Below are 24,168 nucleotides of genomic sequence, written 5' to 3'. Positions count from 1 at the left end.
TTAGAAGAATCCACTGGTAGCCTGTGGCAAAATCTTGTCTGGGAATGGTTATCAATTTGCAGTCTCCTCTCTTGAGTTAATCTTTCCTGGTTGATGAGATGCCCTGGGAGGGTATTCAGGACAGAGGTGAACCTTTGAAGGGTCTGTCTTCAGGCAGATAAGGGAAGTTCAGAGAAAGCCCCTCCCTGCATTTGCTGTTCCTCCAAGTGCCCTCAGTTTGAAGTAATCAGGATACCCAAGCAGCATATTTGGGGATGGTGTTTTCTGAACTCCTTCCACATATACCCCTACATAATGCCAAATATTCTTCTGCATGCCTTTAGAATTCATTTAGGTAACATACTGTGTATGTTTGTCTGCAGTTTGCTTTTTCATCCAATGTTGTAAGATCTGTCCATGTTATATGTATAGCTGTAGCCCATTTTTTTTAATATTTATTTTTAAATTTTTAGGTGAACATAATATCTTTATTTTATATTTATGTGGTGCTGAGGCCCGAACCCAGTGCTTCACAGATGCTAGGCGAGCGCTCTACCCCTGAGCTACAAGCCCAGCCCCTCTAGTCCATTTTTATCTGCTTTTGTCATATATCTCGAGTTATGTGTTCATTTTACTATCAGTGACTATTTGAGTTGTTGGCTTGTTTTATGATTTCATTTTTTTTTTATATATTTATTTTTTAGTTCTCGGCGGACACAACATCTTTGTTGGTATGTGGTGCTGAGGATCGAACCCGGGCGGCACGCATACCAGGCGAGCGCGCTACCGCTTGAACCACATCCCCAGCCCTTGTTTTATGATTTCAAACAATGCTGTTGCAAAAGACCATGTCTCCCACACTTGTACCTGTTCAAGAATTTTTCCAGGGCCTTGTTTCCCAAACTTTAGCTGCCTGTCACCTGGAGGGCTCGGTTAAACCACAGATTACTGGGCTCCACCACAGTGTTTGATTCTGTGACTGTTGGGGCCCTCTATGGTGCTAGGGATCTAACCCAGTGCAAGTGCTCTACTACTGAGGTAAATCCCCAGCCCAGACTGCTCCATTTCCAACAAATTCTCAGATGCTGCTGCTGCTGCTGGCCCTGGGACCTCCCTTTCAGAACCATTTCTATAGGGGATAGACTCAGGAGTGGAAGTGCTTGATTAAAAGGTAATGCCAAGTTGTTTTTCTCCATTTATATGAATTTACACTGCCATAAGCAGAGTGAGTTTCCATTGCTTTACATCTTTGTGAGTATGTGATATAGTCAGACTTTTAAACTTTTGTGGAGCTTGTGGGAATGAGATGGTACCTTGTGGTTTTAATTTGCATTTCTCAGATTACAAATGGGGCTGAGAATCTTAACATCTGTTGGTCATTCATGTTTCTTCTTTGTGAATACTAGTTCAGGTCTTTGCTCCATATTCTTTTGAATTGACTTTTTCTTAGTGATTTATAGGGATTCTTTATATATTCTGAATATTAATATTTCATCTGTATATGTTATAAGTATAGTGTGGTTTGTCTTTTAATTTTATATGAACTCTCTTTTTTTTGGCGGGGGGGCAGTATTAGGGATTGAACCCAGGGCCTCATGCATGCTAGGAAGGCACTCTACCACTCTGCTACATCCCCAGCCCTTTTTATCTTGAGACAGGATCTCTCAGGCTACTCAGACTGGCACCAAACTTGTGATCATCCTCCTTGCCTCCCTGGTAGCTAGATATCAGGTGTGCACTACTGCGCCTGACATGATATCTCTTGATAGCTAGAGTTTCTTTTAATGTAGTCTTTTCTTCTATGATTTGTACCTTTTATGTCTTGTTGAATAAATTCTTCCTTCCTTAACTGTGGTCCTAAAGATATTTGTCTATATTTTCTTGTATAAGTTTTGCCTTTCACGTTAAGTCTTTAATAAGACCTGGAAACGACTCTTATGTCACCTTAGTGTTTTTGTTGGTGAAACACCTTTATTTCAGTAGGTTTTATCTGAATTATTTATGATGAGCTGTACATAGAGCCTATTATATACACTGCATTAATGTTTCATACTGAATGAAGGTGCCCTCTTTGGGAAAGAGTTTTGATCATATTTAAAACCCTTCTGAGATTTTTTTCAAATTTTAGACATAATAATGATATTGTGGTTTTGTGAGCTTTTTTTTTTTTTTTTTAATCTTTATTAAAGTTCCTTACTTTTTAGAAATACTTGCTGAGAGCCAGCCATGATAGCACACACCTGTAATCCCAGGGATTCGGGAGGCTGAGGCAGGAGGATTGTAAAGCCAGCCCGGGCAACTTAGCAAGACCCTATCTCAAAAAATTAAAAAAGAGCTGGGAATGTGGCTCAGTGGTTAAGCACCCCTGGGTTCAATCCCCAGTATCAAAAAAGGAAAGAAAAGAATGCTGAGATATCTGGGATTTGCTTTAAAATAATATGAGGGTGAGGGGAAGTGGTTGGAGAAAAGTTGAAACCAGACCGGGGCTGAATTGATAACTGTGATAGCAGAGTAATAGGTTCATTTTATCATTCTACTTTTGTACATGTTAAAATATTCTCATATAAAAATTGTAACATTTCCAAGGACTGGGTAGCAGAACCTTCTTGTTGTTGTAGCCAGATGTAACCTAGAGGACAGAGGAGCCTCAGCATGGATCCTGGGCTTTTCCTAGCTTAGCAGCATCCAAGGACAAAGGGTCAGAGATGGTAGCAGCCAGAATGCAGATGGTTCTACAGTAATAGTGATTTTGTTGTCTAGGATGCAAATACCAGAGTTGGCATTTTTCTCCAATATGGTATCAGCTCGCCAGTCTCTGTGGAGTCCCAACCAGCTCTATGGGAGCATCCCTCCTTCTTTTCATTTTTAATTTTCTTGGAATAGTTAATATATTTCAATAGTTCAAAATTCAAAAAGGTCAAATGTCCCCCTATCTCCTAGTTTTCCAGTTCCCTGCCAGGGCACATAGACTCTAGGACACATGTGTTTTCCCTACCTTTTACACAAATAGTCATGCACTGTTTGCTCAGCTTCATTTTCTCACTCAACAGCATCTCTTGAGATCATGTATGAGTGGCCTCATGTATGAGTCCACAGACGGCTTTCTTGTTCTTTTTATTTTATTTTTATTTTCATGGTGCTGTGGGGATAGAGCCCAGTGCCTTGCGTGTGTCCTAGTCAAGTGTTCATTGCTGTTTTTTTTTTTAAACCTCTGAGTCACTCCAGCTCTTCGTCCTTTTTTTTTTTTGTTAATATTTATTTTTTCATTTTAGGTGGACATAATATCTTTATTTTATTTTTATGTGGTGCTGAGAATCGAACCTAGTGCCTCACGCATGCTAGGCGAATGCACTACCACTTGAGCCACATCCCCAGCCCAGTCCTTTTTTTAAAAATAGCTCCACAGTGTTCCATACAGGGCACTGTTCCATATTCCATTTCACTTCTCATTGGTAGATATTTATTTTTCCCAGTCTTTTGTAATTTTAATAGTGATACTCAGTGCATAGCTCTATTTGTCGTTTGACTCATGTACAAATACAATATAGCTGTGGGACATAGATCATTGGAAGTGGAATTGCTGAGTCAAAAGGTGATTTTAGCAGGTATTGCCAGCCCACACCTGTGTCAGTGTCACCATTTTATAGGAGCATGGTCTTCTCTGAACACCCTCAGAGTAGTTTGGTACCTTGTGTTTGTTGAGTATGTTCTAGTACCAAACCCTGGATACAAAAATATACTTTCATGTATCATTTGAAATTGTCGCTTTATGCCAGGTACAGGCACATTATGTGGTAATCCTTGCAGCCATCCAACAAGGAAGGTTTTTAGATGAGGTAACACTAAATATCAGAAGGGTTAAATGGTGTGCAGTGGTCACTGGCCCAGCTAGTAAGCAGAAAGCCAGGATTAAACCCAAGTTAATCCTCTAACACCTTAAGGAACATTCCTGAATGCCTCTCAGGAAGAATAGCTCATGGTCTTTGGGTCTAATGCAGATAAGTATGAATGGCCAGGAAACTATGGAGTACCCAGGAGGAACCCACATATGTCAGATCTGAGTCCTGTTGTCTGGGCTGAGCTGCCTGCCTTTCTCCCCCGGAAAGTTTCCAAATCTCATTAGGGTTCTGTTGAGGATTTTCTCCACCCAGAGCCCTAGTTACTGTTGGGAGCCTTAAGTCATCTTTTGGCCATCAGAGGAGTCTCTAGAGATGGCCCAGCTCTGATCACAAATGACAGTTGCTGCCATTTATTGAATGTCTACCATGTGCAGAGTACTTCAAGGCCCATTGTGTAGTGTTTCTAATCCTGTCACAATGACCCTGCCTGGGAAACATGTTATTGTCCAGATTAGAAAGCCCAAAACAAGTTAAAGAATAGTCCTAAGGTCAAAGGACAATCCAAATCCAATCTGAAGCCCTGGTTGCTCACTAGCTCTCCCTCCCTCACTTGCTGTGACGTTTCTTGCCCTTCTCTGACTCTTGTTCTCTTCTTTGTTGTTTGATGCTCCTTCTGGAGGGCATGCTTGCCTTCTCTGCCACACACTTGACCCTTTTAGTGAGACCTGCAGCTTCCATTTACCTTTCTGTCCTTCCTCCAACCCCAGTGCTCATCAAAGAGTGATGCCTGAGGATTGGAGGGTGATCTTCTGACAGCCCCCACCGATACCAACTCAGCAAGATACATTTCCAAGTTGTGTCATGGGTGCTCACTGAACACCTGTCACGTGCTTTAGACCTATAACAATATATAGGCCCAGTTCATGGCAGCTTAGTTCATGAGATTGGAAAAGACCACAATGGTTAGAGAAGTCCAAAGGACTCCTTGAGTCTCTGGCCACCTAGGAGATACATGGGGTCTTCCTCCTCCCCTGGAGGGAACTGAGGTCTTCTGACTTTCAGACTCGAGTCCTTCCTGCTATCCCTGCTCCACCTACATTTCTATAGTAAGGAGGACACCCGCTCCAATATCAACACTTCTGAGTTTGAACCCCCACCTCCTCCATTTTGTGTTTGCAGGATCTTGAGCAAGTGAATCCATATCACCTTTGTGAACTTCTTCCTCATCTGAAAAATATGAATTTTAAACACATAAAGGCCTGGCACATCCAAGATATTCAATAAATAGCAGTGTTCTTTTTATTGACATCAGAAGGAGACTAGGGACCCATAGTCTATACCAGTTTCTGTTACAGCTCTTGGAGCCTGTTATTCTCAAGGACTGGTGTGTGTGTGTGCATGTACCAGCCACACAGGGGAGGAGCAGGGCCTTTAGGAGGCCAGGGATATGCTAATGGGTGGACAGTGGAAGGGAAGCAAATGGTGCCAACAGCTTCCTACCTTGTTCTTTCCAGTGCACTTTGGGGTCTTTGATTTATATATGAAGAAAGTGAGGTGAATGAAGTGACTTGCCTAGGGTCAGATAGTGAGTTAATTAACAGCAGTGCTGGGGGCTGGGGATGTAGCTCAGGCAGAGCACTTGCTCAGAATTCAGGAGGCCCCAGATTCCATCCCCAACACTGTAAAAGTGGGCCTGGAGAATGCTAGGATTAAAACAGTCTCTGTCTCCTGACAGCATTCCTTTTCCTTATACTCTTTTGCTCCCTTATGAGGACAAAAGAGGACCAGGGATAGGATCATAGGCCTTTGAAGCTGAAGAGAAGACTTTAGACATCCTGTGGTCAATCCTCCATTCTTGTCATGTAAAACAGTGAGGCCCATAGGTGCTTAACTGAGATGACCTTAGCCTCTTAGAGGCACCACAGAGCCAGAGAGATCCCATGTCTCCTGACTGTAAGGCCTGGGTTCTGTTCTGAATACCATGCAGCCTTTCAAAATGCTTTATTGATTTATTTTTTTTTTCCAAACCAGTCAATTAATTTCTCTCTTTCCTTTTTTTCTTTTTAACTGGGGATTGAACCTGAAGGTGTTATACCATTGAGCTACATCCCCAGCCCCTTTTTAAATTTTTTTTAATTCAAGATAATGTCTTGCTAAGTTGCTGAGGCTGGCCTGAAATTTGTGATCCTCCTGCCTCAACCTCCCTTAACCTCCCAAAAGAGGCAGGTGTCACCATACCTCTTCTTTTTTTTTTTTTTTTTTTGGTGGTGGTACTAGGCATTAAACCTAGGGCACATGCATGCTAGTCAGGCACTCTGCCACTTAGCCACATGTCCCTCTCTCCCTCATCCTTAATAAGGATAGTATACTAGAAGAAGAAGAAAAACACTTCAGTGGAGGGCCTTGGTAGAAAGAAGATTATAGTCTGAAATCCAGGGAGGTTTCCAGAGCCAGGAAATGCTTGGGAGACCAATCCTGGGTCCTGTCCCAGCCAGCTCATCACCATGCTCCCTGCTCACAACCGTCCTTCATGACTGAGCCGTCCCTGAACCAGCTGCATCTAGAGAATACCAACGGCAATCCTGATATTTTTCTTTCATGCAACCAACCATGGAGATGTAGGTCAGGCGTTGCTGGCCTGTCAGTTACAGCAGCTCTAGCTTCACCCCCTGCACCTGCAGCCATATTCACACAGTCCCAAGGGATGGGCCTCTCTAAACAGGGATGGAATCTCCAAGGGTCCATGTGGGCGGAGCTGGCTGGACCTGGGGAGAGTATGAAAGAGAACATCTGGAAGGTGGGGACCAACAGGGTGGCTGTGCCCTGGTAGGACTGGTAACTGGATTTGTGGTCCTTCTGCTCAGCTTACTCATCATCACTGACAAAAGAGACTGGGGAAGCCCCATCCTCCCCCTGGGCTCAGCTGGGTCTCTAGACCTGCACCTGAACCCCCATGCCTGGCTGGTGTTTACGGGATTGAAGCTGCTGTCCTTTGGGACCTAGCCTGTTTTCATTTCTGCTCTCAGCTGTCTGGTCTCCACGGACCTCACCTACAGGTTCATGCGTGCCCGTCCCCCACGATGCAGCCCCACGAGGCCTCTCCAGCCTGCCACACTCCTCTTTGGCCTTTATTCTCTTCAGCAGTTCTACTAGCTTTGTCCTTGGCATAAGAGAGGGCTTCCTGGACCCTGAGCAGGCTCTATTGGTCCAACCAAGTTACACCTTCCCCAAGATTCAGTCTCTTTGTGCTGTGGTTCCAAGGTATGGGACAGTTCACCTGTGTGGCCGCTTCAAACTTTGGCTGGCTCACTGTCCTGAACTTTCTCCTGCCCAGGGCCTCACATAGCTCCTCTTTAAAAGTTGGAGCAAGATCAGGATGTGTTCTATTGATCTTTGTATACTTACAAATTGACAGTTTTTATTTTAATAGTCAATGTATCTTAAGGTGATTTCTATCTGTGGCAAATGATACTGTTTTCTATTTATGGTAGTAGTAAATTGCCTTTTTGTGACATTTATTCACTTACCAAATAATTACTGAGCATCTACTGTATACCAAGCTCCATTTTAGCTATTTACCCGCCTTCGTGGGGTTTACATACCAAGAGTGATATGGGGGTACTAAACAGCTTTGGTGTCTGTCTTAAAAGGTGATTAGGAAAGGCCCTGAGGAGGGGGAATATGAGCAGAGCTGTGTCATAAAGCTGAAGGAGTATACTTTGAAACAGTCTGTGGAAAAACATTCCAGACACAGGGAAAAGTACAGAGGCCCCAGGGTGAAAAAGGTATGCTTGGCCATGTTTGAGAAGGAGCAGAGAGAGTATGGCTGGAACAGAGCAGGAGAGGAAGCCACGGAAAATGAAGGTTTGTGTGTGTCATGCTAGGACTCCGTGGTTCTTTTCTTGAGTGAGATGGTTGGGCAGGTAGTAGAGGATTCTGAGCAGATGGGAACCCTTCTAGCTGCTGTGTGATGAAGGGGCCATGGGGTAGGCAAGAAATGGGAGTCCAGTAAGGAGGTACTACAAGACCAGTAGGAAATGACGTTGACTTGGATCACATAATAGCAGTGAAGGTGGTGAGAAGTGCTAACATTCTAGATAGATTTTGAATATAAGTCCACTGCAACTTATGACAGATGAGAGCTGGAGAGGATTTAAAGATTTGCAAAGTTTTGGGAAGGGAGGAAAATGCAGAAAGATGCAGAAAGAACAGGTTTAAGTGCACAATTGATAGAAAAATGTTAAGTAGGGGCTGGAGTTGTGGCTCAGTGGCAAAGCACTTGCCTAGCATGTGTGAGGCACTGGGTTCAATCCTCAGCACCACATAAAAATAAACAAATAAAATAAAGGCATGGTGTCCATCTACAACTACAAAAATAATTCTAAAACAAAGAAAAATGTTAAGTGAATAATAACAGGTAATAAATAAATAGATAAGGCAAAAACAGGAATGGCTGAAATTATGGATGGAGTGGACCAGATGGGTCTGTGCTTCCTCCAGCACTGAAATTCTGCTTTAGTGAATTCAGACCTCCTCGTCTGTTCATGCGGAATGGGAACTTGAGCCTCAGCCTAGAACCTGATTGATACTGAAGGAGTGACAAGAGGGGAGGCCCTTGGACCCAGGCTCACTTATTAATTTGGAAGGACTTGGAAAGTCCTTTTATACACCCTGACCTCCTGCCATCACCTCATTCAATCGGTCAGTTTATCTGTCCCCTAGCACTTTCTGCCTCCTAGGCCTACACAGCCCTGCTGTCCTTCCCCTTCTACTAACAAAGCAAACTACCTATTCCCACCTGAGCCTGTCTACTTTGTGGCCCTGTGTGTACCTGGTAGTCAAGTGGGTCAAGCCTGTATTCCCAGCAGTTTGGGAGGCTGAAACAGGAGGATCACGAGTTCAAAGCCAGCCTCAGCAAAGGCAAGGCACCAAGCAACTCAGGGAGACCCTGTCTCTAAATAAAATACAAAATAGGGTGGGGGGTGTGGCTCAGTGGTCCAGGACCCCTGAGTTCAATCCCTGATACCAAAAAACAAAAGGAAAGAAAGTGGGACAGCCACAGCCTAAGCAGACCCCTGTTCTTCCTTTGCCTCACTGTCCGTCCAACCCCCTCCTTTGTCCTCCTCTTGCCATCCACCTTTCCTGGCCTGATGAGCAAATCCTTTTTGCCTCCATGAGAGCAGAAGAAATAGTTTTGCCTCTTTCTTCTTCTAGGCCTCCATATTTATCAAGCTGGAGAAAAATCCTTGAGTGACTCTTTGCCTGCCTTTTGTAGATAGAACACAGAAGACAACTCCCACAGTCTGAATCTAATTCATCAGTAGACGCTTTCAGCTCCCTTCTGTAATCCTAGTAGTATAGGAGGCTGAGGCAGGAGGATCACAAGTTTGAGGTCAGCCTGGACAACTTAGCAAGACCCTGTTTCAAAAACAGATAAATGAATAGGGAGGTGGGCATGGTGGTACATGCCTGTATAATCCTATATAATCCCAGCAATTTGGGAGACTGAGGCAGGAGGATCACAAGTTTGAAGCCAGCCCAGGCAACTTAATTGAGATCATGTTTCAAAGTTTAAAAAAAAAAAAAAGTTTTTTTAAAGACTGGGGATGTAGCTCAGTGGTAGGAGTATCCCTGGGGTCAATCCCCAGTAGCAGCACCACCAAAAAAGAAAGAAAAAATCCTTTCAGCTCTATTAAATTCTGAATCTACTTCACTTCAGATTCCCTGGCACCATCGGGGTGAGCCACCATCCTGTTTTTCCTGGGTGGCTGTATCAGCTTCTTACCAGACCTCTTGCCTCTGCCTTCCCCTAGAGGTTTAACCCAGCAGCCCCAGGAACCTATTAAACCAAAGTTAGTCATTTCTTCTGCTTAGAACCCTGCAGCCATTCCACAAGTCCAAGGCCATAAGTGGCCTACAAGGCCCTGCACGGTCTGGCAGTGTCTCCAGACCTTACTGTGGATGTCTTCCTTCACCAGCTTCTACCACACTGGCCTCTTTCCTGTGTCTTGGAGCACCTCAGGCATGTTCCTGCCTGGGAGACTTTGCACTTTTTATTTCTACTCCCTTTTCTCAGAATTCTTGCAGCGCCTGATACTTCACTTCATTCAGGTGTCTGAATAAAGCTTCCTCAAGAAGTTGCCTCCTAGCAGGCACGATGGTGCATGCCTGTAATCCCAGGGACTTGAGAGGTTGAGGCAGGAAGATTGCAAGTTCAAGGCCAGCCTCAGCAATTTGATGAGACTGACTCAAAATAAAAAGGGTGGCAAAGTGCCCCTGGGTTCAACCCCCAGTACCACAAAAATAAAAAAAGTTTTCCCTCATCACAGATTCTAAGCCTCTTTCAGATTTTTCTCTGCCTCTTCTCACATTTATTCTTTTTAACACTGTGACCATCTGACACATTTATTTATTAGTGCCTGCCTCCTCTCATAGATTATAAACTCATAGAGGTAGGGTTTTCATCTGATTTAATTACTGCTCTATCCCCAGCACTTAGCCCAGTGCCTGGCACTTAGTGGGCACTTGATAAAGACCCAATGGATGCGTGAGTGTCCAGGGGTGAGGAGGGCAGCTTGTCTGACCTTCCTGCAGCTGCACAGGTTTAGCCTGGCTCATGAAGATGTCCTGTCTTAGAGAACTAACAGTGTCTCCAGTACGACTTGGCATTATGTTTTTTTCCCCAAGTTATGAGGGGCCCTCTTTGCAGGCACTGACTGAGCCCAGAGGAGCCTGCATTCAGAATTCCTTTGCTTTCTCCCCAGGAGGCACCTAGGAATCCAGGGGGCATGAGCTCCCCTATCCTCAGTCATCTCCAATTTCCAGGGTCCAAGAGTAGCAGATCTCAGTAAAAACTGAATGGGAAAAAGAGTGACAAAAGGAAGAACGTCGTGATTTTCTCCACCGGTCCCACTGCACTGGCTGTTTAATGTGCTGCGGAGCTTCACACATCCTCACCAGTAACCTGTGACCTCAGCCTCATCACACCTCTGAGTCTTAGTTTCCTTGTTGGTAAAATGGAGACAACACCTACTTAGAAGATTTTGAGAAATCAAGCAGTAAATATTAGCCCAGCAAATATTAGCTGTTATTTTTTTGTTTATAGTTACAAAAAAGCAGAGGTCCTGTGAGAAGCATATTTTGGCTTTAGTACTGTGGATTGATCCCAGGGATGCTTTACCACTGAGTCTTTTCCCTAGCTTTTATTTTTATTTTTTAATTTTTTTATTTGGAAACAGAGTCTCACTAAATTGCTAAGGCTAGCCTCAAACTGTGATCCTCCTGCCTCAACCTCCTGAGTTGCTGGGATCATGAGTGAGTGTCACCGCACCCATCTGAGTCACTCATTTTTGGCTGTAAAAAAAAAATAAGAGCTAACATTTATCAAGTGCTTACTATGGACCATTTAATTCTGCCAAGGCTGTGAAATAGATTCAGCCGTTCTCATTTTAGCCAAACACTGGGCTCAGAGAGTAAAGGGTCTGGCCCCCGGTTCAGCAGCCCAGACCTCCCAGAACTGGGTTTGGAAGCCACTCTGCTGATCCCAGGGAGGCCTGAGGCCAGGCTCTGTGCTGATCCTCTGTGAGACCTTGCAGGGTGTCTCTTTACCTCATCTGGGTCTCAGTGTCCCATTTGCTCAGGGAGGGGTTAAACCACAGATCACACATTCTTAATTTCTGGATGGTCCATGTTCCACTTCAGGTGGGACAGTGAGTTGCTTCTGGGTCTCTGGTGGTGGCGGCAGCATTCTTCTGCAGTTTACCAGTGCTCTGGGCATTGCCTATGACCAGCACACCTCTGAATGTCCCTTCTCTCAGTGACAGCAGAGTACCCAGCCCCGCGGGCATCAGCTCAGGCATCTTGCAGTCCCGCACCTTGAGGGGGGGATTGCAGAGTGAGGCAGAGATGAAAGGGGAAGAAGACTAAAGGAGCTGGAATGTGGGAAATGCAGTCCTGCAGGAGCCCGCAGCGCTGAGTTTTTGGTTACTTGGAGAGTGTATGTGCACTTTCGCATGTGGTGGGGGGAGGAGAGCAGGAGGGAAGAGTGTTGCAGGGATTTGCACCCATCCCCAAATCCTCCAGAGCTCTTGCCCTCTGTGGAATTCCAAACATTTCCTATCAGATAAAGGTGGCTGAAAATACCCAGGACTTGTCCGGACTAGTTTGAAGCAGTGCTGGGGTGATGAGGTTGAGGCCACCAGGGCTGGCCCAGCTAGGCTGACCACTCAAAGGAGCTTGCCCTGACCACTCAAAGGGACGTACCCACTGCCCTCTTCCCCTGGATTCCTCAAGCCTGAGGGCGAGACTCAACAGATGAAGAAGGATCAGAGCTTCCTGTGGCATGTCCTTCTGCTCTTGAGTGTTGCTTCTTACTGTAGACACTAGTTACTGGATCTTTTGGACACCCTTGAGACAGCCAGCCAGGCAGTGGGCAGTTGCTCATCTGTCCGTGAGTGAGTTCCTTTCATCTTCCTCCTCATACCACTGCACGCCACAGCACCGCAGGGTCCCTGTGAGGTACTGTCCTCCCAGACAGGGAATGGATTCTCCCCAAGCAAACTAGTGAGAGAGCTGGGACACAAAACCTCCTCCACTGACCATCTGCCAGTGCTCGTCCTCCACCACATCCAGCATTGAGTGGCTCCAGAAGAGGGGGTGGGCACACCCTTGGGTGGCAAGAAAGGAGAAGCTGCTTTGGACCACAGAGCCCAAGGAGCTAGGTGCAGTGGTGCACACCTGTAATCCCAGTACCCTAGAGGCCGAAGCAGGAGTTAGACCCTGTCTCAAAATAAAAAGGGATAGGGGTGTAGCTCAGTGGTGGGTCACTTGCCTAGCTTGCACAAGGTCCTGGGTTTGATCCCCTGTAACACAAAAGAAAAAGGGGGGAAAAAGGATCTCAGAAGGAAGCAGAAATTTAGGGAGAAGGTTGGCCCTAGTCTTTATAGGTTGCTACCCCAATCCATCCTGCCTGTGGCCTTAGCACAATGCAAGATATAGCTTTTTTAGGACTTTCCAATAAACTTTCTGACCTCCTTGAAGAAGTGACCTATGGATTGAAACCTGAGAAATACATGCCTAGGAGGTTGGCCGAGGAACTGGTGTGGGCAAAGTTCCTGGGATTGAGCAGACCATAACCTGTGAGGAAGCCAAGGACACCCTGAAGCCCTTCAGGCTGTGGAGAAGCCTTCAGGACTCAAGCTGAGCCTGGCCTAATAGTGGAACTGTCATCGCTGGCATTGACATTATCTGTTGTGCCATGCGTAGCTCCAAGAGCTCCACACGTGTTACCATTGACTCCTCAACAGGGTTCTTTTTTTTTTTTTTTTTTTATTGTTGGTCGTTCAAAACATTACATAGTTCTTAATACATCATATTTCACAGTTTGATTCAAGTGGGTTATGAACTCCCAATTTTACCCCTTGTACAGATTGCAGTATCACATCAGTTACCCTTCCATTGATTGACAAATTGCCTTTCTAATCAACAGGGTTCTTTTGAAGTTCATTTTTTATCTCATTTTTCAGGTGAGGCCCAAGGCTGAACATTTTGTCTAGTTGCGAGAGTTACTGGTTACCTGGCCACTTTGCACTCTGGCAGCTCACTTGGTGGGAAGAGGAGTTAATTAGCCCTGGTCCAGATCGCACCTCCATTTCACAAAAGAGGAAACTGATACTCCTCAAGCGCCACAGAGCCTGGACCAGGGCCCCTAGCAAGGCTGGCAAAGCCGTTTCTGCCTGCCTGTGTTGCTTTCTTAGGAAAGAATTGCAGATGAGTAGCAAAGAGACCAGAACAGGGCAGCGGTGGGGCGGGGGTTCAGCTCACCAAGAGGGAACAGCTGTCTGGTTTTGAGGGGCTATCCAAAAGCAAAATGTTCCACCTAAAGGGAGTGAGCTTCCCATCGCCAGCGTATAGGCAGGGCATGCCCTAGGAGTGACTGAACTGCCAAGGGCGGGGTCCACCTGGAGTGAAACAGACCTGGCTGTGTGATCTGAGCACCATCTTTCTGTGGGCTCCTCTCTGTCTGTGAAGTGGGGTGTTAGGGAGAACATCTTGTGAAAGGCTTGTTTGTTGGGCAGGTGTGTTGGAAGGTCACTCTTGAGTCTGACTCTTTCAAGGGTGTGCGTTGGCCTTCAACCTGAGTACTAGAAGAGCGGAGGACTATGGCTATCACTTGTGAAAGGATATGGAATTCCCAGGGATGAAATGAGGCTCAGGAGGCACATGTGTCAGCCACCAGGAGCCATGGAGGGCTTGGGCTCCACCATTGATGACCGGTGTGACCTTGGGAGTGACTTTACCCCTCTACTGTGCCTTATCTGTACTGTAGAGAGTAAGACAGCAATCCCCCATGGTCATTGCATTGTGTGTTATTATGCACAAAGCACTTGCTTAGTAAAATCCAGCTGTTGTGTCACTATCACTCCCAGGGCACGAGGTCGTGAACTCCATTGAGCATCTACCCCAATAAAAGCCTGTCTGAATGGTCTCCCGGCCTGGTTCTGAGCCACGGAGGTGGAGGGCCCATGCTCGCTCGCTCACGCAGCGGCCTGATAGTTCTCTTGATTCCCCAGCGGGGGTGTTATCTCCTCCCGGCACAACCACTTCCTTTTCTGAGAAATGAGCGCATCTGTCAGGCTCATGGCTTCTTAGAACTAGTGGTGGGGGAGGAGGCGGGGGAAGAGAGTCTGGCAGCTGAGGGGCAGAATGGAGGAAGATTAATACAAAGTGTGCTGTGACGTGCCTCCAGAGTCCCCAAGACCCAAAGGCTCAGGCCTCTCAGGACACTCCCTTGAGCCAGGAGCACCAAGGTCGCTGTGCTTCCCTGGATGGCTTTTACCATCTGGTCATACCACTATCACCTTGTGATATCAGGGCAAGAGAAACCAGGCTTCAGAAGTCCAAGGGCTGGCCATGGTGCCCACAGCGGGACTAGCTGGGCCAAGGTATTTCGCCCTGCAGTCAGCACCATCGCAGCCTCTCCCTGAACCCCCTCTCCAGGTTCTCCCATGCAGACTACATTCCCCAGGGTAGAGGAGAGAGGCTTATTCCTCTCACATCATAGAGGCCAACAGCTCCCCGAGGAAAGCCAAGGGAAGTGGATTCCAACCACAAACCTCACCTCTTCCGAGTCTCCGCCTGCAGCGCCCTGCCAGGAGAGCGATAAGGCTCTCAGTCTGCCCCCCTTCCGTCCTCGCTCAGGGATCTCCTAACAAGGCCTGTTGGTCTACTCAGCAGGCATTTATCAGCTTCTCCCTCAAGGAAACTGAGACCAGGCATAGAAAGTGACTCTGCAAGTGACTCATGGCTTACCCGTGCAGGGCTATGAGAGGCCGGGCAAGGTATAGTCCTGATGTCCCTGGCACTTTCCCTGGCTGCTAAGAGCCCCTTCCCCTTCTCCACCTACCTCTTTCCTGAAATAACCAAGCAGGAAGGAAGCGGTGGGCCCAAGGTCTCCAGAGTCCCTCAAGAGGAAGGAAGAACCCGTCTGGCACAAGAACTTGTTCCCCACTGAAGCCAGGAAGGAAGGGTTTCACTTTCCCTCCTGGTTTTCGTCACATCCTTTCCCTCTACCCAGTTCCTCTCGGCTGGCTGGGCCAGAGCATGTCATTCAGCTGGTAGCCTCGGGCCACTTTACCCACCTAGGGGGACCCAGAGGCATAGCGCTGGCCCAGAATATGGGGTTCACTGCCCAACATACAACATACCAGGGCTTAAAACTGGCTTCTTTCTTACTTAACTGCTTTGGCCAAGTCTCAGTATCTCTGAGCCTCAGTTGACCTAAGCTCAGAATAAGGACCTCCTTCCCTCACAGAAGTGTGCACCAGCCCATGGTAGCGACTGGAGAAGATTGCACTGCCCTTTTGAAACCGAGCAAGCACTTCATCAAAGCTGGCAGCAAGGTGATCAGCCAGGTGACCAGCTCCCAGTGTGACCTTGAGCAGTCAAGATCATCAGCTGCATGGAGTTAACAGTGGAACCCATGGGCAGCTTGTAGAGATGGCTGATGAACATGCACTAAGGGCCGAGAAAGAAGAATGCCCTTGGGCTCTGTGCTCAAGAAATGTCAGCAGCTGCTGCTGCTGCAGAGATTGGGTTTTCTGTGGGCAGACAATAGGGACTGAGCTGGCAAGATGGGACACCAGAATGAGTAGGAGAACAGAAGTAGGACAAATCCCAGTTCTGACTCTACCTAAGATAGGAGGCCTGAGTAAACTCTGGAGCCTCGGTTTTCCCCTTTGGAAATATGGTTCTTGAGAAATGTGCAAGGATTTAAAAAAAAAAAAAAAAAGCATTCATTTATTCAGCTACTGTAGGCTCATTTAGAATGTGCCTGCTGTGCCCCAGCTGTGGTGCCACGTTCTGGAGATACAGGGGACAAAATACACATGTCTAGTGGGGGAAGCAAGACCAAAAATCACCTGTCAAGTCAGGTCAAGTGCTTTAGGTTAGTGCCTGGCAGATGGAAAACATTCCAATGTTCAAAAATATTAGCTTCCATAATAACTGTTATTTTATTCTTGTTTAGTCAGTGAGGACACTGGACCAGAGAGGTGAAATAACCTGTTCAAAGTCAAAATTCGAGGAAGAAGCATTGAGATGTGGGAGGTGAGAGAGAAGGATGACAGAAGACAGATCAGATTCAAGCAGGGACTGCAGGGACCAAACAGCCCCTGGCTGCATGGGTGGTTCCCTGGCACCTAAGCCTCTCTCTCTTGGTGTCATGCCAACCTTTTTACCTGATTCCTTCAGGGTCACAGGTAGCTGCCAAGGGACCTGAATCCTTCTGTCCTCTGCTCTGGGCAGAGATCTAGCTGAAGTCGGTGTGTGCCTGTGTGGGTGGGCAGATGCCAGACCTGGGTAGCCTTGGTCCTGCCTTCCTGGCTCCGAGACTGACAGAGGAGACTAGCAAAGAGACAGGAAGGTTCAAGTAGGGAAGCCCTTCCTCTCCTCCCTTCTGCAGGGCCTTAGTACACTCTGCCTCTGCTGGGATGCTCTGTCTCTCTCACCTAAAATAGTTTAATTCTTCCCTGGCTCCGCCACCGTGTCATTCAGTTCTCAGTTCCAACCTCGCTCATTAGAGAGATCTTCCCCAACCACTCCACCTACCTCAGGTGCTGTCACCTCCCCCAACTAATTTTCTTCAAGACCCCATCATCTCTGAAATTATCTTGGGTTTTTCTTGTGCCCTTTTCTCTGCTTTCCAGTAGGACATCATTTCTCCACTTTTTTTTTTTTTTTTTTGTCTTATCAACCCCACCAACGAGAGTCTTTTTAGACATTTTTGTGCTAATTATCTACCCATGAAATTTTAAATGCCACATCCATACTGTGAATCTCTTTTTTGGAGATGGGGAAGTGGTACTGAGATTGAACCACTGAGCCACATCCCCAGCCCTTTTAATTTTTTGAGACAGGGTCTTGCTAATTTGCTGAAGCTATCCTCAAACTTGTGATCCTCCTGTTACAAAGTCTCCCTAGTTGCTGGGATTACAGGTATTTGCCACTGTACCTGGCCAAATTATGTATCTATATACCGTGGCCCTCTCGCGAGCCACAAATTGTTGTAACATTCTAAGAATTTTTCACTCCAGACCATTGGAACTAATCTCACTGCCATTGAAAATGGATTAGAACATAAACTTGTGGCAGCCATATTCGCTGCTGCATTTTCAGCCAGACTTGAAGCATAGTAGGTGCTCAATAAATATTTGTAGTATGAACAAAAGTCCAGTTACCCTGGGGTCACAAAGGAGATGTTTCTCCCAGAATTGGAGAAGAGGTGAGCAGGGAAGAGGCGACTCTACAGTGGAGTTCCCACCAGCTGACTGAGGAAGGGAGGTGGGAGGGTGACCAATTCCAGGGCACAATATTGGTAAAGGCACAAGGGCATGAAGCTCTCAGGAGTACCTATGTGGCCACTCCACATGTGTGGTCAGGACTATTAGAGGCTCTGAAGTCAGAGGAAGGACCTTAAAAGTAGTGCTAGCCTGAGCTCTCCTGGGGACCACATCAGGAGAGCTGGCTGTAGGAAGCCATAATGGATAGGTGGATTGACCTTGCAGGCTTATGGGGTTTGCCTGGCTAGGAGTCCATGACCCTCTTATGAAGGTCATTAACCATCACATGTCACAAATGGCCATGGATCCCCATGGAAGCTGTCAGTTCCAAAGAGAAACTTCTCCCGTTTTGCTGTAATTCAAGCTAAGGATACAGACAGGCCCTCGGGCCGGGGTCTTCTGGAAGCCTCTCTGACCTTAGAGACCTCCCTGAACCCCAGCCTTACCCCTGCCCACCTGTGCCAGGCCTAGCTAAAATCAGTGGGAGCTACCTAGAAGTTGTGGGGCTTATCTCTGCATTCCCAGACCAGGGCTGCTCTGCAGTCCTGTTTATTTATCCAGAGCAGCCACCCACCCACTGAGAAAATGGCTGTGTTTGTTTCCAAGTGTGTCTGTGTGAACCATGGGCTAAATATACCCACACCACCGCCCCTCCAGCCCCCGCCCTGGAACAGCACGCCTCATTTTGCTCGTACTCTCTGCGAAAGCAGTCCCCAGAATCCACGCCCTTGGAAATCCTACCACCCCTCCCCAGGAGAAGGAGCTCCTGAAACGGGGCTTGTCCTGGCCAGGACTGCATGAGTGGGGCTGGAGCCGGTCAGTGCCTTGTTCTCTGTGGCACTGAAATGAGAATGTCCCCTCTACTCTGGAATGACTGTTCCTGGACAGTGGACGCTTTGTGTCCTTGCAGGGATAGGGCCTGTTTACTCCAGCCCAAGCCCCAGAGCTGAAAATTTCCTGTGGCTGTCAGCCTCCTACTTCAGGAAAGTTCCCATCAAGAGTTAGGCCCCTCCCATTTTGGCTACAGCCCCAGTGTCCTTGGTTCCCTGTGGGACATTTGGCCCCTTGGGATAAGCAGGGTCTTCTGGCCCTTGCTTCCCTCCTCCTGGGTTCTGGGTTCCCCCAGCCTGGTACTCTCCCACATCATACAGAAGTTGTGGTGTCCTCTTCTGGGCCTAAATAACTCGGGAGAATAAAAATTTCAACTTCCATAGAGTTTTCTCATCTGCCAAAACCTATAGAGGCAGGTCAGGACGGAGAGGAAGACAGGGAGGCCTGGGCAGCCACTGCCCCTCCCCAGATCCTGGGCTCCACCTCAACCCCGCTTCCATGGTCAGATGACTGACAGGACAAGTCTCCAACCCTGACATAAGAAAACTGTCCTGCTGTAGCTGCACTCTCTTTGATTTGCCTTTTTGTTTGAGGGATGCTGAGGAGGGAACCCAGGCCCTTAGGCACTCTCCCACTGAGCTACACCCCAGCCTGGGCACCCACCGTTTAACTGGGCAGCCCTACAGCCCAATTCCAGCTCTGCTGTTAGCTCTCGGTTCCCTCCTGAAGCCTCACTCATGTCATTGTGATAGGGAGCTCACCTCTCTCTAAGGACTCTGATGATGGTGAAATGTAGTAACAATGCCTGGTACTTAGTAGACAAGTGACACGTTTGTTCTACTCATGAACAGTCACGCGCTGCTTAACAACTGGGAGACAGCCTGAGCAACGTGTTAGACATGTCATTGTTGTGAACATCGTAAAGTGTTCTTAGCAAACCTAGGTGGTTGCACAAGAGGAGGCAATGCAATCGAGGGAGGGGCGCAGTAAACGGGAGCTGTCTGAGGCTGCTGCTGGCCTGACTGGACTGACAGCTGCGCAGTAACCGTGGTCTTTATAAGTAGGAGGACACCTTAAGATAATGATAGTAAGGGTTGTGTAATAAATACACAAGCCAGTGACAGCCTTGTATTGTCACTATCAAGTCTTATGTGCTGTACAGAATTGTGCTCACTACACTCCTCTTGTGACTGAGCTCAGTGGGTTTGTGTGCATCAGCACCCCGCAGACACATGAGGATGCCTCGTGCCCTGGAATGGCAAGAACTCTGACCCCAGCCGGACAGGCGAGAGGAAGTTTTCAGCTCACTGTAATGTTATGGGCCTACCATCGTTTATGTGTCATTGACCAAAACGTCACTATGCAGCGCATGATCTTTATCCAGCCCCAGCTCTGTGCCAGACACTGTTCTGAGCACTGGATGTACAGGAACAAGACAGGATGTCTGCCCTCATCAGGACACATCTAGTAGAGACGGGCTAGTATAGGAGTGCTTGCCCTGCTTGTACAAGTAATAGAACTTTTCTCACTCTTGAAAAAAGATCCAGTACTGAGATGGGTTACCACAGAACAAAGTCTGCAGACTGGCTATGAGACATGCTGAGGGAAAAAATAAAGCAAGGTTGGGAGTAGGCAGAGAGAGATGGAGTGTGTGCTGTTTAGACAAGGTGGCCAGGAGAATCGGCAGAGGGGCCAGTGTGCCTAGGGTTAAAAGGGACAGGGCGTAGAGGACAGAGAGCTCGCTAGGTCTTGCCAGCTGGGGTAAGCAGTGAGGACTTTATTCTAGGTATGAAGAAGCCTTGAGCGTGGCAATCTCTGAGGGACTGAGTGGAGTGGTCAGGTGGAGGGGCCTTCCCCACCTGCTTGCTTCCCCAGGGTCCTCTTGTCCACCTGGCTCAACTCATGAGCACTGCTGCCCCCCTAAGGGCATAATAAATGTTGAGGGTTCTTGCAGCCAGATCTGCAGCTCAGTGTGTGTGGCACTCTGCTAGGTACCAGGGATACAAAAACAAGTGATGCTGCTTTGAAAGTGCAGGGGAATGCTGCTGGGGGTGGGCCTGGGGTAAGCACCAGTGTGCTGTGACCTGATGTGTGTTCTTAGAAACATGAGTGGGGACTGGAGCCAGTCAGTGCCTTGATCCCTGTGGCACTGAAGTGAGAATGTCCCCTCTACCCTGCAGAGAACATGGAGGGAGGGGGTTATCAGTGGGGCAGATAGGTACCCCCGGCAGCACACTGATGGGTGGGTCCTGAGGCTAACTGGAGATGGTAGGCCCTGTGTGAGGGAGCAGCCGCTTGGCCAGCTGGGACTGGATGATGCTGTGGTGCCGGCGGGGAGAGCGTAGTAGAGGCTAAGCAGGCCTCTAGAGCCAGCTAGTGGTCCATTCATTCCATAGCACACACTGACCACTTGGTCCTGGGGCTGGATCCAGGTTTAGGTTCTGATTCCATGCTTGCTGACCAAGCTTGGTGACCCAAGCAGGGCTACCATGATCTGGCCCTTTGGTCCTTAGAACCCCAGCTTCCTGAGCTGTGCAGGGAGATCTGCACTGAAGGCCGTGGGAAAGGTGAAAAGCTGAGCTGGCCTGAAGCTCACTCTCAGAAGGAGCCCTGCAGGCCCTGCTCCCTGTGCTGGGTCATTACCCACAGCCCCCTCCTGTGCTTCCCGGGACTGAACTTCAGGGCAGAGGGCTATTGCTCACCTCCCTCTGGGCTCAGAGTGACAACCCTAGGTGGGACGGTACGGGTCTCAAGAGACCACATAAGGAAGCCTCCCTGCTGCCCTGGTCTTCTCATCCTCCAACCTGCCCTGCCAGAGGCTCCCTCTAGAAGGAGAAGGGGCCTCTAGTTCAAAGACCCAAGAACAAGTCTGCCCTGAATCTGAATCTAGTTCAGTCCCTTCTCCCCCTCTGGTGTGGCAGCGGAAGGGCGAGGCACAGCCCCACTCAGATTCGACCCAAGCTCCTCTGTGGCTTCCAGGCTGCATCGTCTGGCTCTTTTGGCCGCGGGCGGGGAGGGGGTGCTGGCGACTGAACCAGAGATGCTCTACCCTGTGCCACATCCCCAACCCCTTTTTAACTTTTTTATTTTGAGGCAGGGTCTTGCTAAGTTGCTTAGGACCTCAGCCTCCCATGTTGCTGGAGTCCTAGTTCTTTCCCTCCCTACCTGTGTCAGCAATAACCTGGGTTCACCATGCCCACCTGGGGGTCAGGGCAGCCCTTAACTAGCCCACAGCGGGCCCTGATGCTGCCATTTTCAAATCACAGGTACCATTGCATACAGATGGTGCCTTCTCCCACCCAGCCACGTTAGGTCTGAGGATTTAAATGGTGCTTTCACTTCTCTTTCCTGCAGGACACTTTTGTGGAACTCTACGGGAATAATGCGGCAGCAGAGAGCCGGAAGGGCCAGGAGCGCTTCAACCGTTGGTTCCTGACGGGCATGACTGTGGCCGGCGTGGTTCTGCTGGGCTCGCTTTTCAGTCGGAAATGACCAGACACTGACCACCCACTCACCCTCCCTCCCACCCCACCCCACTCCACTGCGTCCCTCCGTCCAGCCACTATTGCCACCAGGAGAACCACTACATGCAGCCCATGCCCACCATCCATCCCTGGGTTGGGCCTAGACCTGGTCCCCTGCAGTTAGTTTTCTAGAATCTACCACGCTTCTGTGAGAGCCACTTTCCCCCATACCTCAGTTCTCTTGGCCTCAAAATCCACAAAATTTCCCTAGAATCTGTCCCATGAAGGCTGTCAGGGGGTGGGGGTGGCTGGGGGCGGGGGGGGGCCCTACCTAATTGGCAGAACCTTGCTACCCTCAGCCTCGGAGACTGCTTTCCTCGTAAGGAGCTAGAAAGTTTTTTGAACCTCTTCCCCAGAAAGAGATTAGATTGCCTTTGTTTTGATGTTTGTGGCCTCAGAGTTGATCATTTCCCACCCCCCTCTGGACCTGGGCCCCTATTCCTTCCATCTCTACCCCCAAGAGCCATTTAGAGGCCACTTTTGACTAATTAGCAGTTCAGGTTACTTGGGATAAAGAAGCTGATCAGGACTTCCTCCCACCTCTGGCCTGGCCCCAGTCCCCTCCTGGTCTGAATGTTCTCCAGAGGCCTCTGCTAGAGGCTAGTCTCACCTAGGAGGGAGGGGGCTCCAGCTGCAGGAAGTACCCCATGCTAAAGCTAGGGTGGCCCTTGCGGTTTAGCACCACCCTAGTCCCCTCCCTGTCTCCCATAACTATGACTGAGGGACCAACTGGGCCCAAGACAGGTGCCCCAGAGCTGTTTATGGCCTCAGCTGCCCCACTTCCTACGAGATCAGCCTGTGGCATCTTTGCCTTGGGCTGCTGCCTATCAGGTCTGGGGTTCAGGCACCTCAGCCCACAGGTAAAGGGGAGCTATAGGGAGCAGCTGTAGGAGCCCTGGGGTCTTCCCTACCTCGGGCAGGAAGGAGAGCCTGGTGCACGGGCCAGGGGCGGGGGATGACTGGAGGGGCCTGTCCTGCCTGGCCAGGCAGATATCTGCCCCACTCTGTCCAGCCTGGGCAGCAGGGCTGCCAAGGTCAAAGTGGCCTGGCCAGGAGCCCCTCAGGCCTCCCTCTCTCCTCTGTTCCACCCTTGGCCTCTTTCATCCCTGGGGGTCCCAGCACAGCACTGGCCACCCCAGGCTCTCTGCTGTACATATTCCAGACTAGTTTTTATTCCTTGTGAAGATGATATACTATTTTTGTTAAGCGTGTCTGTATTTATGTGTGAGGAGCTGCTGGCTTGCTGTGCGTGTGCACGTGGAGAGCTGGTGCCCGGAGATTGGCGGCCTGATGCTCCCTCCCCTGCCCTGGTCCGGGGAAGCTGTCCTAGGGGTCTTGGCTCCTGAGGGGCACCTGTCCCCCCTCCCACCCCCACTTGTTCCAGCTCTTTGAAATAGTTTGTGTGAAGGTGAAAGTGCAGTTCAGTAATAAACTGTGTTGACTCAGTGAACCAAAGGCTTGCGTGTGCTTGGGATGGGGAGGGAAGGAGCTGCTGGGCAGGCAGAGGCTGGAGGAGAGCCAGTTACTGGTCCTGGCTGCTCTGCCCTCAGAGACAGACATATCCCTTCCTCCCTCTGGGCCTGAATCGCTTCACCTGTACATTATAGTGTTTTTATTGAACACTTACTATGTGCCGGGCACTGTGAACAGGACAGACATAGCCCCTGCCCTCAGGAGCTGACATTGTAGTGGGAGAAACATCAAATAGCCACTCAGCAAGTAAGAACTGAGCATTGATCTGATGCTCCCTCCCCTCCCCTGGCACAGTCCTAGGTACTGGGGATCCTTGCCTTTTTTAGTGCCCATTCTAGTGGGAGAGACACCCACATATCAGCACTGTTCTGGTTTCTGTAGAGCAGCGGGTGGTCATGGGGAAGCCATTATTGCATTCTCCTGGCATGAAGGACTTGGGGAAGGATGGAAGAAGCAGTCAGTCTTGAGGTAATTTTTTTTTTTTTTTTTTTTTTTTTTTTTGTACCAGGGATTGAACTCAGGGGCACTTGTCCACTGAGCCACATACCCAGCCCTATTTTGTATTTAGAGACAGGGTCTCACTGAGTTGCTTAGTGTCTCGCTGTTGCTGAGGCTGGCTTTGAACTCTGATCCTCCTGCCTCAGCCTCCCCAGCTGCTGGGATTACAGGCAAGTGCCACCACAC

General features: G+C 48.6%; 1 protein-coding gene across 4 annotated transcripts in view; it reads left to right on the top strand.

Annotated features, from left to right (window-relative positions):
• Positions 1–23,452, top strand: part of Bcl2l1 (BCL2 like 1) — a 52,887-nt gene extending 29,435 nt beyond the window's left edge. For all 4 annotated transcript variants that reach the window (XM_026402128.2, XM_026402129.2, XM_026402126.2 and 1 more), the window contains exon 3: positions 21,842–23,452. In XM_026402128.2, the coding sequence (XP_026257913.2) occupies positions 21,842–21,979 (138 nt within the window). In that variant the 3' untranslated portion in view covers positions 21,980–23,452. The remainder of the gene's footprint in view (positions 1–21,841) is intronic.
• Positions 23,453–24,168: the final 716 nt, after the last annotated feature.

This window comes from Urocitellus parryii, chromosome 6 (genome assembly GCF_045843805.1).
Source record: "Urocitellus parryii isolate mUroPar1 chromosome 6, mUroPar1.hap1, whole genome shotgun sequence".
NCBI lineage: Eukaryota > Metazoa > Chordata > Mammalia > Rodentia > Sciuridae > Urocitellus > Urocitellus parryii.
Note: the sequence above shows the minus strand (reverse complement) of the source record. Positions and strands in the feature narration are given on the sequence as shown.